Below are 13344 nucleotides of genomic sequence, written 5' to 3' on the forward strand. Positions count from 1 at the left end.
CAAGAATCATGAACGCACCATTGGCGCTGACGATGACCAGCTATGATTGGTTGTTTGCAGCGCGTCTCCTCCCGCACAAGCCTCCTGTCCCGGAAAAAGGAAGCGATTTTGCAGGGAGAGAGAGAGAGAGAGAGAGCGAGAGAGAGAGAGAGAGAGAACGAGAGAGAGTGAGTGAGAGAACGAGAGAGAGAGAGTGAGAGAGCGAGAGAGAGAGACAGAGAGACAGAGAGAGAGGTCTGTTGACAGCAGAAGGAAATCAATCACACCCAGGCCCCTGATAAGTTTTGACACGTTTTACTTTCTTATTGAATCTGCATTCTGTTATTTGGACCTAACGGGAACAATCAAGGTACTCCACAGTTGAATTACTGTCCAGAGAAGAAGCTGGTTGGTGTTTTCTCTCCAGGTAACTTGTGGTTCTGAACTCTTTCAGGTATGGAATATGGCAGCAACTGAAACGCAGCTTATGTTAAGCGTCGGATTAATCGGTAAGTTTCAGTTCAAAGGTCGTTTCTTGTTGGTTTTCCGGTTGGTTTCGAGCGAAGTTGGTTTCTCAGTACGTGTAGGAGAATCACATGACATCAGTGTGACCCAAATGTCTCATCAGCAGGACTCCATGTCCCTCATTGGTTAATTACTCCTGCATGTAAGACTCTGTACCTGGTTATGGATTGGTTCCTAAAACCACCCAGTAACACGGACCCCCATGTGATAAACATCTGGTCTCAGGAAGCTCTGTCTGATATGATTTATAACGTCTGCCCAATCTTCTAAGATGTTAAGGTTCATATATGATGTTGATTTGTGGTTTTATTTTTCCTCTGCCCAGAGAAAGATGTGAATGGAGACACACTGTGGGTATGGTGCTATCCCTCTGTGGGCTCAGACCTGAGGCCACTCCTGCTCAGCAAGTGCTGTCTGACACAGGACAGCCGGGATTTCCACACCTTTGTGTTTGGTCAGTTCTGTCGCATCTGGTACTACATTACCACAGCGGAGGTGCAGGAACCTACAGCACTAAACAAGGTACGGCGTCCAGAGACTCTTCGGCCGCTAAAATCCCCGACAAGGAACAATGAGAGTGAAGCATTTCTAATATCTGCGTTTTGTTTTGTCTTTGTTTTTTCCCTCTTAAGGTCACTCATTTTTCAATAGTAGTTACAGCAAAAGACTTCAACCCTGAGAAGTATGCTGCACTTAGTAGAATACTCTGCAGGTACAGTGTTCAGCTGTTTGGACACTTTTCCTTAAAGAGTACTTTTCTTCTTCTTCTTGTTCATTTGAGTGGTGTGTATTTGTTTATTACCCAGGATGTACACCAAACATGGCAGTCCAGTGAGGATGATGGAGGCGTATGTCACCGTCCTCACCAAAGGAATTTGCCAGAGTGATGAAAACGGCTCATTTCTAATTAAGGATTATGATGTTCGGAAGGCGTACTTGGCGGGTTCGGTTAAAGGTAAGACGGACCACTAACTTTTATTTGGTCAGGGGACATGTCTGGTTTTCATGCAGCTATTCCTTTTGACCCAAGACAATTTTGTCTTTCGTGAGACAATAAAAGCCAGCCTTGACATAAACAGCGCCAACAGGCAGGTCATGTAGGTGTTTTATCACTTGTTTGCATGATAAAGGTGATATTTTGAATCTAATGCTAAAAGAAAAGCAGAAAAACACAACTGCAATGGATTGTGGTTCATAAAAAATCACTTGAAACACAATCTACATCCGTGGGTGGTCCAGTTTACGTCCATGTTTCCGTTCTATCTCAGATGTTGTGTCTCAGTTTGGTATGGAGACCATCATCCTGTATACCGCTCTCATGTTGAAGAAGAGGATCATTGTCCATCACCCTCGGATTGAAGCACTGTTGGAGTTTACAAGGTGCATTCAGGACTTTAGCTCAACATATTTGGCTTGAAACTTTAACGAACACCTTGTAGTGGAGAACATTATCATCCGTGGGTAACTTTTTGTCTGTTTCCCCTCAGAGTTCTCCCGACCCTGACATGGCACAGGAAAGACTGGTCCATCCTGCACCCGTATGTACACCTGACTGATACTGAGCTAGAGGATCTCAAGAAATGCCCTGGTGAGGCTGCCTCCTGCTTTATTTACTCTAATGTCTCCTCCCCACGCTTGGGGATCAGCCACCATCTCCACATCATCTCATGGTGGGGAATTAAATTATTTATGCATCAATATGTTCGTTTTCCCCGCAGGATATGTAGCAGGATTTGTAGATCCGGAAGTAAGCAACAGATCCGACTTGTTTGATGTGTACGTGAACCTCCCAGACAGTGTCATCACAGTATCCCAGAGTGCTAAAGGTACAGTGTGTTCAAAAAGAAAGCAGTATGTTTCTAAGAGCGCTTTGATTGTTGAGAGAGAAGGACCGCATTTCCTTCAGACTGATGTTAGGTGTCTCACCACAGAGGCCATGGCTATGGGGAAGTTGCACAAGGACATTGGCCATCTCATTGTCCAGTCTGCAGAGGATCCTGAGAGGTCAGATAGCCAGGTCATTAAGGTGAGAACTTCCTCAGAGCACACCTCTGTATTCAGTCCACGGGTGGAAGAAATGTAGTCCTGATTCTAACGTGACTCATTAATTCACAGGATATTTCTCTCAAGACTAAAGAGATCCTTGCCAACTTGGTGGCCCTGGCTGAGGAGTGTGAAGACTCTAAAATCACATTGGAAGGTTTAAAGCAGCGTCACTTCCCCCCGGCGACGGAGAACTTCCTCTTTCATTTGGCAGCTGCCGAGCAGCTCTTACGGATATAGACCTGTTACCAGACACCGTGCTGCAGGATGACGTTACGGTCAGCGGCGTGCTGTTGTGTTTGTTGGGATAATTACTGTTGTCTGAAAGGCTTCTGCACATTCTCACTGTTATCATTAGTGTGTGCACAAGCCATTGTTCTCCCAGTAATCTCCATGTGAGGTAGGAAGGTGCCCCCAGCACTGTTGTGCTCATATGTGACATAAGCGACGTCAGGATGTTTTACATTATAGCATGACAGGATAAACCCAGGTTTGGCTATGGAAGGGATCATGTAGAGCGAGCGGGCCAAACTGCAAAGTAAAGCCCGGCAGGGTGATGCAGGACCCAACGTGAAAGGGTTTAAACTGTAAAAGTTGACCCGCTCACTCTACATTATCCCACTTATTACAAGACTACTAATTTTGACCCACAATTTTGATTTAAAACATTTTTATTGATTTAAAAATGGCCCTGGAGAGTCTATGATCTCGACTGCGTCTGTAGCAGCTGTCTGCTATCCAGAAATGACAGGCTGTAGAATGGCCTAATTGACCAATCAGAATTGTGTATTCATTGCCAAATAATCCCATGAAAAGACTAAAACCAACAATAATATATCTTATTCCTTTGAGGTCCATTTTCGTCACATGCACTATTGCAGTTTGACATATTCCTTCAGTCCCATGAACATGGGTACTGTAGTTCATTTGGAGTCAGTTCTAATGCCATAAATACTTACTCCAGCCCCAAATGTCTATAAATCTCCACAGACAAATGGACTATTTATTGCTATTTTAGTAATGTTTGTTAACTATGACAGTGCCCAGCTGATTTTAAAAAATTGCCTTGTTTTTAATGAAAGTATACATTTGTGGCTTGTTTTTAATGACTCGAGTCTTCAGTAGTGACCAGTGGGCTTTGAGCTCTTCCACAGACAGTAGAAGCGTAGTCTAAACTAACAGACCAACTTGCTGTGGATTTTGGTCTTTTAATGGGATTTGGCAACAATAAGAAAAACATAAGATTATTCTTACTTGCTGTCCTTTAACATCATAAGTTATGGATAATGTGGAGCTACAGTTTTTGGAGATATACCTCCAAAAACTGTAGCTCCCCATTGTCCAGAACGTACGTACGTGCGTGTGCGTGCGTGTACACACATGCATACACGCATGCAGTAGCTGCAACTGAAATGGCTCAGATGTAACTAGTGATGGTTATTATTGAGTTTGATAGAAACTGCATTGTTCGTAGTTATCAGATCACAACTAATAGAGATTGCACAATGTGTGGGTTTATTTATGTTTTTAGCAATGTCACATTTTGTATTTTACTAATGACTTAAATACAAGCAAATTGTGTTGTGTTGTATGAGACCTTTTTACAATGTTTTAGAAAAGATGAAAAAGTAGCTGTTCCTTATTAATTTGCATCTGATCCAAGAACAGCTGTTGCTTCCATGTCCACATTGATTTTTCATTGCATTATATCTTACTGTCATTATTGATGTATAATTAGCTGTTGTTTTACAGGTGAGTGCATTTTCAACCACATTGCCAAAAGGCTGTTTTTGTGCCTCAGTATTTCAGATAAGACACAGAGTGCAATACATATAAATGCTCATGTAACTTTAAAAACTAAATGTATTTTCATGAATTGATGTAATCTTTCTATCGATGAAAACATAATATTCCAACTAAATAAATTTACTATCAAAAAGTAGCTTTCTGCTTGTTTGAGGTCAAACTGTGGAGAAAAAGCTGAATCTCATCTGTGAGTCCGTTACATGCGCTGCACATTTCCAGCTGCGTTACGGTAACGAAGACATTTATTGTCATGCTATCCAGTAATGGCAACGTCCGCTGGGTGGATTTGGTATCTGCTGCGTGAAACAGCTCCTCAGAGTCCTCTATGGTAGTATAACTGTCTGCCATCTGCTGCAGCCTGCAGCTGCTCCTCCACGTTTTCCTTCTTTATCTGTAAAACAAAGTCAACGTCAGCTGGAGTTGATCACAAGGAACAGGTTACAGCACAGGAGGATGGAGACTCTTACCGTTCCCAGCGGTGGAAAGAGACTGAATGAGACCGGGATCATCAAGCCCAGAACAAACGCAACACTAATGTGACGGAGAGGAGCGGCCAGCAGAGAGTTCTTCTGGAAAAGTCTTGTTCTGAATTGAAAAATCTATTTGGTAAAGTCTGAAAGATTTGTCCAGGTAAATAGAACTAAACGCAAGGTTCACTGACCTCTTCAAGAGCTGAACCAGGAGACTAGGAACAGCGGCGGTTGTCCCAAACAGGGCTGCTCTCGATAGAGCAGTTTCTCTCACAGCCTGAACAAAAAGAAGTTACTGAAAGGTGTCGATGACAAGACTTTCATTTGCTTCTCTCTTTTTACCTTTTCTCCCGCTGCTTTAGAAAAGCCGACAGGATTTCCATTGGAGTCAAACACCTGGATCCCCGTTTCTGCCTCCTCACTTCTGACAATTAACACGTTGAAGACGGCCAGAGCCGCTGGAGAGAGTCACAACAGGTTAGTTGAAAGAGTTCTACCTGTTACTGGATCCTCACCAGCTGACTTAATATTAAATCAAAAGAAAAGGAAAATAAGCTAAATATGTTATGTAGCAGTTTGTGTCTACCTTGGGGTGAATTTTTAAAAGGACCTAGTATCTATTACCTGACATGAAAAACAAAGTATTCAGACTTATAAGAGACAAAACGATTTATGCTGTATTTAAAGGATATTGTGTTATTATTTAGTGCCATCTAGTGGTAAGGTTGCCAATTGCAACAAAGTGATTACCCCCCCCTCCTTTTCCAAACGTGTAGTAGAACCAAGGCCCTAGGGGGTGTTCAGGTAACATAAAAATGCAAAAGTGCCTTCTCTAGAGCGACTGTTTGGTTTGTCTGTTCTGGGCTGCTGTAGAAAACATGGCGGTGCAACATGGCGGACCCCCTCCCCAGATTGATATGAAGGGCTCATTCTACAACATCAAAGATATGATCCTTAGTTTCAGGGGATTATCCAGTGAGAGGAAGGGATGGCAGACTGGGGCTAAGCCCGCGCTCAGGCCTCAGTCGGCCTCCCTGCCTGGGCCAACCACCCCCTGATGGTTGTTTTTTCTAATGAAAACATTTCGGAGATAAATACATACCTGACAGTGGGATTGGGAATATCGACCTAAAGAAGGTCTGGATTGGTGTGCTTCTTACACCAAGACGGTTAATGACAATTTGAGGAAGGGCCTGAAACAGACCCAAAAGAAAGGCTTTAAGAAGTTGTCCTGGAAACAATACAATCAACATGGCACACTTGCCACTGGTACAATCAGGTTACACACACCCCCGCACATGTTGCATAGGAAACTGCCCCGGCAATCAACAGAAGCTGCTTCAAAGACGTCGTCTTACTCTGGTGGTGAGAGATAAAAACACGATGAAGTAGAAACAGAGGGAGGACAGAATGAAGGTTAATATAGGATTCATACATATTTACATATTACCTTCTCTGATGAAGAATTTCTATTTGCATAGTTAAACCCGGCAGTGTAACTCTGCAACAAAAACTGAAATAATGCATTTTTATTATTATTATTATTATTAATGTACATTGTGTTGTAATATACTGTACTTTTAGAAATATGATAAATATTCTTCATACCTGCCAAAACAGAGCGGGTTTGACACTGCTGTGGGGCAAAAAGCTGGCAACCACCTGGAAAAAAGATGTTTGTTTGTTTGTTGCACAACCATTATCAAGACATAGTGTCAGATTTTATTTACTGGATGACAACGTACCACAGGTGCTGATATTGGCAAAAATGCTAGAAAGAAAATGATAGAAGGGCATCAGCGTCTCTTATTCAAATGAATAGTTTTTAGTGATACAACATGAGGCACTGTATATGTGCAACTTAAAAAAACTTTATTTGCTATCAAATATTGTAGTTTCTATGACAACAGTTTTAATATCTATTGATGTTTGCATGATACGAATGCACTAAGTTCTTTTGGATGAGATTCGGAGAAGATTCTTATCGATGGAAGTTTTTAAGTTTCTAATGTACCTGCTGGGCGGAAAACTAGTGGAAGAACAGCACCAGAATCAGCGTGGACAGACGACTGTGAAGACAGAGCAGTCATCAAGACTTCTCACAAAACAAGCATCTTCAAATCACAACATCTGGACCCCAGAGCCTCCAGAGGCTACAACATCTGGACACATTCAAAGATATAAAACACATTGCTAGAAAGGAATTCTTGATTGTACAAATGTTTAAAGCTCAACGAGTTTTTTTCCAAAAAGTCAAAATGATGACATACATCCACAGGTGTTGGGTGGTTTTTGCCCCCAACATCTCCTTCCAGGCATGAAGGGTCTGCTGCCTGGAAGGCAACGTTGGAGGCAAAACAACATCGAGCACATCCACACAACAAGATCAAACTGGCAGAGGGGCAGACCTAGTTTTATATGCAGTCTATGGGGCAGACATAAATTGATTTTAATGTCTTAAATGAAAGAATTAGGAAGAAATCTAACCTTTAAGGACACCAATTTTCTTTGTAAATGAATAATGTATTGTAAATAAATAAATAAATATTCTTCCTTAAAATACAGGTGGCATAATTGTACAAATCCCTATGTTAAATTCCCATAGAGGCAGGCAGATTTGTATCAATTAATATTAATTTTCAAAAGATGATTTTGTTTATTCCTCTTTATCATGGGTATGTAAATTTATAAGCATACAGTCGTGCCGCACAGCTGTATATAAAAGTCAACTTAGATTTAATCCGACACTAATTCTATGTTATTAGTGATTTTGTGTTTCTTGTAAGACTTACAAGTGAGAGGGTCATTGCTTGTCCATCCTGGAAGAAATAGAACATACTGATTTAAATAACTTGGTTCATAAAGTTGTCCGACCACTGTCTAGGTAATAGTCTTATATATATAAAATAATCTGACCTTTATATTTAGGTTCTCTCCATCTCCAAGAAGACTGTGGGCCTCCTGTATTTCAGCCTGAAGAAAGCAGTATCAATAGTTAAACATCATTCACTTTCTACTCATCTCACCCTCACAGAATAAGATCAACGTAGTGACTGGTTCTTACATCAGAGGAGAGCAGGTGAGTTGGATCTAGAAGATTAACCCAGATCTGTAGCCGACTGAACAGAGACTGCAACAGAGGAAAGGAACAGGTCGACACGTATCAACAAGCTCAGATTAACTAAGATGCAAACCCGATTTCATTGTAACTGAATGAATAAACACAGACGATGCTCTGCATGTTGTCACCTGTCCCTGGCTTTTCCAATACAGCAGATTAGGATCCATTAGAGCAACGAGTACATTTACTTCTCATACAATAAATAACTTACAACATTACTACAGTACACATTTCACCAGCTGCAGCTATCTGCTGCTTTTGAGGTCATGTTCAGATTTAGAAACTACTTCCTCCTTCAACCACGTGTTCAGTTGTGGGCGGGTTGGTGCTACATTCAGGTACATCGAAGATATTGGAGGTTATACTTCTGTCGTGTCCGAGTTGCAGTTGTGACAGTCTTTTGGCCGTGTTCACGCTAACAAATAACGCAGTTTCCCAATAACGGTTTGCTAGCTTAAAAACAAAACAAACCACTAACCAGACACCTAAAAATTACGTTAAAAGGCATTTTGAGTTACATTTTATGTGTAGCCAATTTTATTTTTCCATTGCTTAGAAAAATAATGTTTTTGCTAACTGCTCGTTCCTAGGTCGAGTTTATTGAAGTTCACGAGCACATTGAAGGCATATATTATTTTTATTTTTAGGGCATCATGTGTACCAGCAAAACACACTTTTTAGTGCAGAATATCATACAAATAATTTTATATTTCATGCAGGTGGTGTTAATGGGAGCACGTGCGTAAATGACGCAATAACCTGCTCAAACCCCTAACCGCCCTTCTCTCTCTGTCATAATCCAAAATGGCAGCCACCATCGGGAGACTACTCAGGACCTCTGTAAGTGCAACTCCGTGCAACATAACATCGCATTTGATAGCGACACTTTTTCTCCTTACTTCGGTATGAATGAATCAGTAATATACTACTGTCGGTAGCAGGTAATGATGAATAATCTACACCTGCACCGAGGCGCTGTTATAGCATGTGTGTCGCACATTTAAACCACCAGTCCGGTGACAAACCTCTGGTCCGCGGCCGCTGTTGTAGACCAATACGGTCCACAAGAAATGTTCAATTCATTAAAAACTGTTAGCAGAGTAAGTAAAGGGTTTCATTCTAAACTTCTAACAAAAGTAAACTTCAACAACAAAAAGTAGCTTTGCTTGGTAGGTCACTACCATGTTATATTGACCATTTGATACATTGCGCTACTGTAAAAACGTCTAATGTTGCCATGTTTCTGCTGTGTCACCCCCTTTCAGCACATGGGCAATGTCAAAGCGGGAAAACACCAGTGTAATTAATGACATTAGTAATACTGTCTCTGTTATTCAAATGTTGCAGTAAGACAGTTAGCAAGGAACACATCATGTTTTTCTCTTGATGCTATTATGTTTTCTGTGTCAGTTTTAAAGAGTAACCAGAATCTTTCAACTGGAATAATATCCTGAAACTAACACACCTAAATGGAATGCAGCCATCGTTGTGATCAACTATAACTGTGGCTTTTTTGCTTTAACGTGTCAAAATGTGTACTGTGAAAAAAGTATTTATGGTATGTGTGCAACGTCCTTGAGCAGACATATCTTTTTGTCAAAAGGGACACTACAGATCTTTATGTGGAAGTTAACACAATAGCAATATAAAAGTATAACATGTAATATTTCTATGACCTAGGAAAAAGAATGCCTGTGAAAAATTCAAAATTAGCTAAATGATCAAGGAAGTTAGCACACTAGTAACTAACCTGTCAACAGGTTAGCTGAACAGAAACGTGTCCTTTTTTTGTGTATACAACTACTGTGTATACAAATTTTTTAAATTCCAGAACAAAATCCACATCAGACCTTCTTTAGAGGTATTTTTAGTGTCTTCACAGACGGCAAAGAACTAGCGGTGATGAGGCCTCCCGTTGCCTGTGTCTAGAGCACCATGTTGCACTTGAACACATCGCAAAGACAACAGTCGATGGCCAACTAGCAAAACAAACTGAGGAAGGACATATTTTCCCTTTTTTATGAAGGACAAATTCAACAGTTTCACTACTTGACTATATTTTAGACCTCATGGCTGGTTAAACCTTTAAAAATAAGTGTTGTCAATTTACAAGCCAAAAAAGCCCAGGATTGTTTTCCAGTGTATTTGAAGATTATTCATGTTGAATTTCTTTTTTTAAGGCAAGGGTTGCAGCAGGAGGGTTGGAAGTGAGAGCAGCCTGTCAACATGGATCATCTGGGGCTGCAAGGATCCTCACGGCTCCTCTACTTCAGAGAGCATGCTTCTCTACCAGTATGCAGTCAGAGAAAATACAGTCAAATTTTGATAAGATGGCTAGAGCAAAAGCGATTAATTGGTTGACAAAACAAATCCGCAACAATTTTAATGGCCAAGCATTTTCATCAGTTAATTGAGAAAACTGTCTGGTTTTCTTTGAAAAGTTTGTGTATTTTGTCAGTTCTATCAGCAGAATATGTATTGTTTGGTGTGGTTGTTAAAGCTCAATATTACAATACTATATGATTTTTAATGAAAAATCTACAATAAGGCAACTACATGCATCCTAAAATATCCAAGTTGTTAAAGTATTTTCACATTGGATGCATATCCCGGCTTCTACAGTATCAAAGTAAATGGCTTGCGTGTTTCATCAATGTTATCTTCACTTTAGATGTAAAGTGAGATTGTTCAGAGATGATTCCTGTGTGATGTCTGTGTACTTTAGTCTGTAAGTCACCTTGGTTTTACTGAGCTAAGAGTATGAATGAATAAACTGTTCGTCTTTTCTACATCAGGCACCTCCAGATGGAGCCCTGCCGTCACTCAGCCTGCTCCACCTTTTAAGGCCACAGCTGTCCACAATGGGGAATTCAAGGAGATGAGCCTTGCCGATTTCAAAGGCAAATACCTGGTCCTCTTCTTCTACCCACTGGATTTGTGAGTATTTGTGACCTGCATACAGAAAAAGACATGATGGCGTTCTCGACCTTTTGATAAAAAATGCACATTGTTTAAGTATTTCTACTGATGACAAGTCACACAGGCCACAGCCCTCCCATCACTTTGTGCTTTGTGACTGTTGAATGGTTATGTTTTTTTATATATATATATATATATATATATGTATATGTATATGTATATATATATATATATGTATATGTATATATGTATATGTATATATGTATATATGTGTGTGTGTGTATTTATTAATTTAGTAAAGATTTTACTCACCAAGCCTTTATTTCTCTCTGTGCCTGTCATATCGTAGCACCTTTGTGTGTCCAACAGAGATCATCTCATTCAGCGACAAGGCCAGTGAGTTCCATGACATAAACTGTGAGGTGGTGGGTGTGTCTGTGGACTCTCAATTCACCCACCTGGCATGGATCAAGACGCCCCGCAAGGTACTCCACTGCCCCCCCCCTCCACTAACTACTCAGTAACTAGTGCAAAGTTCCACTCTGTGACTATAAAATAGCTTTTAGTATTTGACTGACTTGTGTCTGAAAGACAGTATTGTTAACAGTATAAGCAGCCGTAATTGTATCAGTTTAAATCTAACAGGTATTGTTTCATGGTGTTTTGTCAGACTGGAGGCTTGGGCAACATCCACATCCCCCTGCTGTCTGACCTCACCAAGCAGATCTCTAGAGACTATGGCGTGCTGCTGGAGGGTCCCGGCATTGCACTGAGGTAGGGTCATCCTGCGCTCTCTCTGACCTATTCACAGCTGTCATTACACGACATGGAAATGTCACTATTTTACCCAACAGCATTTACAGGGATATCATTGTCTTGACTAATGTTCTTAAAAAATGCGGTGAAGAAACACAAAAAAGACAAACCAGTAGAAATGTATTGTGATAATACTAAAGTCTCTTAACTAGTGGTGTTGTTACATTCACCTTTACTGTTGCTATTATTGGTCACATGGCTAACATCACTGTCATTTGTAATCATATAATTGTAATAGAGACCTTTTTTAGATATTCTTGGTATTTATTTATAATATGTTGTTGCAAAACAGTTATTTTTTTAATATCAATGCAGAGTGTGATAATCATACCTACACCCACATTGGCAATACTGAAGTTTGTTCTGCACTGCTTCATATATATTTGTTGAGTTTGATGTATTATAAAGTGGCAATATATAACTTCTGTTGGTGTTGATTCTAGAGGCCTCTTTTGGACCAAAGAAAATAGTAGGCCAACACAAACACGGACTGAAAGAAATAAAACATCCACGCTTGTACTGGCGTACAACCATTTGTGCATTGTAAAGTTATTTTCTGAATGAAGTAGACATGTTAAATACCTGAGGGCCAATTCTGGGATGTTTTTGAATCATTTCCAATCCCGCATTTGCGTCTCCATCTATTGAAAGTTAAAAGCTAAAGGTACTTTATTGTCACATGCACATACATGTAGCAAAATTCCTTCTCTGCATTTAACCCCTCCCTCAAGGGAGCAGCGGGCAGCCAATCACAGCGCCTGGGGACCTGCTATTTTTTTGTATCCATTGTATTTGTCCATTACTACTGTTGTAACTGCTTTTTCTGTAACTACAGCACTGATTTTTTTCTTTAAATATTGTTAAAGATGCTCGATGATTAAGATATTGTTTGTTACTGTGCTTCAGAGGCTTGTTTGTCATTGATCCCACCGGTGTGGTGAGACACATGAGTGTCAACGACCTTCCAGTGGGCCGTTCTGTTGAAGAGACGCTTCGCTTGGTGAAGGCCTTCCAGTTTGTGGAGACTCATGGTGAAGTGTGTCCGGCCAGCTGGACACCCAAGTCCCCAACGGTGAGTTCTTTCAACCTCAGATACCATCTGTAACGGCTCCCCAAAGAGTTTCTAACACTAAATGCTGTTCAGCCCAGTCAGCACTAAATCTGAACTCATCTTTATTTCTGTTGCCAACTTTATAGTTAATCATGTTTTTACCAGCAGTGTGTTCAGGGGATGTCATTTAAAGAAGCTGCTGGGCTTTAAAATGGATATTATGTAAGTCAGTCTTCTGCGAGACAGCCGCAGTGGAAACTAGGTGGTAAAGTTGATTCTGTGGAACGGTTTACTTTTCAGATCAAACCAACACCAGAAGGATCCAAGGAGTACTTTGAAAAAGTCAACTGAAGAAGGCAAAGTTAATGTCTCGTACACTTAAATATATGTACACTTAGTTTAGAGTTAAGTTGTATTTACTCATGCCCAGCTAAATACACTAATAAATATATTCTTTATAAATGGCAGCTTTGTTTTGATTGATCGTGGCTGTTTTCATTTTAAAAGAAACTGAATTTAATTCACCTTCCTCTCAACACTACAGAAAACGTACTACGGTTAAGGTCAATGTGACCAATACAGTAAGTTATCTAATTAATTGCAAAAATAATTAC

The 13344-nt window shown here is 40.4% G+C and overlaps 3 protein-coding genes across 4 annotated transcripts; 2 read left to right on the forward strand and 1 right to left on the reverse strand.

Annotated features, from left to right (window-relative positions):
* Positions 1 to 105: 105 nt before the first annotated feature.
* Positions 106 to 3375, forward strand: dennd10 (DENN domain containing 10). The gene is made up of 10 exons (XM_034898814.1): positions 106 to 349; positions 434 to 488; positions 830 to 1026; positions 1137 to 1216; positions 1311 to 1459; positions 1773 to 1884; positions 1992 to 2092; positions 2223 to 2330; positions 2436 to 2530; positions 2620 to 3375. The coding sequence occupies exons 2-10, from the start codon at positions 443 to 445 to the stop codon at positions 2785 to 2787; spliced, it is 1056 nt and encodes a 351-aa protein (XP_034754705.1). The 5' UTR covers positions 106 to 349; positions 434 to 442; the 3' UTR covers positions 2788 to 3375.
* A 959-nt stretch (positions 3376 to 4334) lies between these two features.
* sfxn4 (sideroflexin 4) lies at positions 4335 to 8279 on the reverse strand. Of its 2 annotated transcripts, none has more exons than XM_034898816.1 (14): positions 8073 to 8279; positions 7888 to 7953; positions 7740 to 7796; positions 7616 to 7642; positions 6838 to 6892; positions 6569 to 6594; positions 6432 to 6485; positions 6274 to 6336; positions 6114 to 6188; positions 5926 to 6016; positions 5166 to 5281; positions 5015 to 5100; positions 4821 to 4938; positions 4335 to 4744 (listed from the first exon to the last, which is right to left on the reverse strand). In XM_034898816.1, the coding sequence occupies exons 1-14, from the start codon at positions 8109 to 8111 to the stop codon at positions 4667 to 4669; spliced, it is 951 nt and encodes a 316-aa protein (XP_034754707.1). In that variant the 5' UTR covers positions 8112 to 8279; the 3' UTR covers positions 4335 to 4666. The 2 variants fall into 2 exon arrangements, with proteins under 2 accessions (XP_034754707.1, XP_034754708.1); XM_034898817.1 differs by having other exon boundaries at positions 6114 to 6182; positions 8073 to 8278.
* A 271-nt stretch (positions 8280 to 8550) lies between these two features.
* prdx3 (peroxiredoxin 3) lies at positions 8551 to 13197 on the forward strand. The gene is made up of 7 exons (XM_034898818.1): positions 8551 to 8784; positions 10125 to 10236; positions 10740 to 10881; positions 11213 to 11348; positions 11534 to 11637; positions 12586 to 12751; positions 13031 to 13197. The coding sequence occupies exons 1-7, from the start codon at positions 8749 to 8751 to the stop codon at positions 13079 to 13081; spliced, it is 747 nt and encodes a 248-aa protein (XP_034754709.1). The 5' UTR covers positions 8551 to 8748; the 3' UTR covers positions 13082 to 13197.
* The last annotated feature ends 147 nt before the right edge of the window (positions 13198 to 13344 follow it).

Source organism: Etheostoma cragini, chromosome 17 (genome assembly GCF_013103735.1).
Source record: "Etheostoma cragini isolate CJK2018 chromosome 17, CSU_Ecrag_1.0, whole genome shotgun sequence".
Lineage (NCBI taxonomy): Eukaryota > Metazoa > Chordata > Actinopteri > Perciformes > Percidae > Etheostoma > Etheostoma cragini.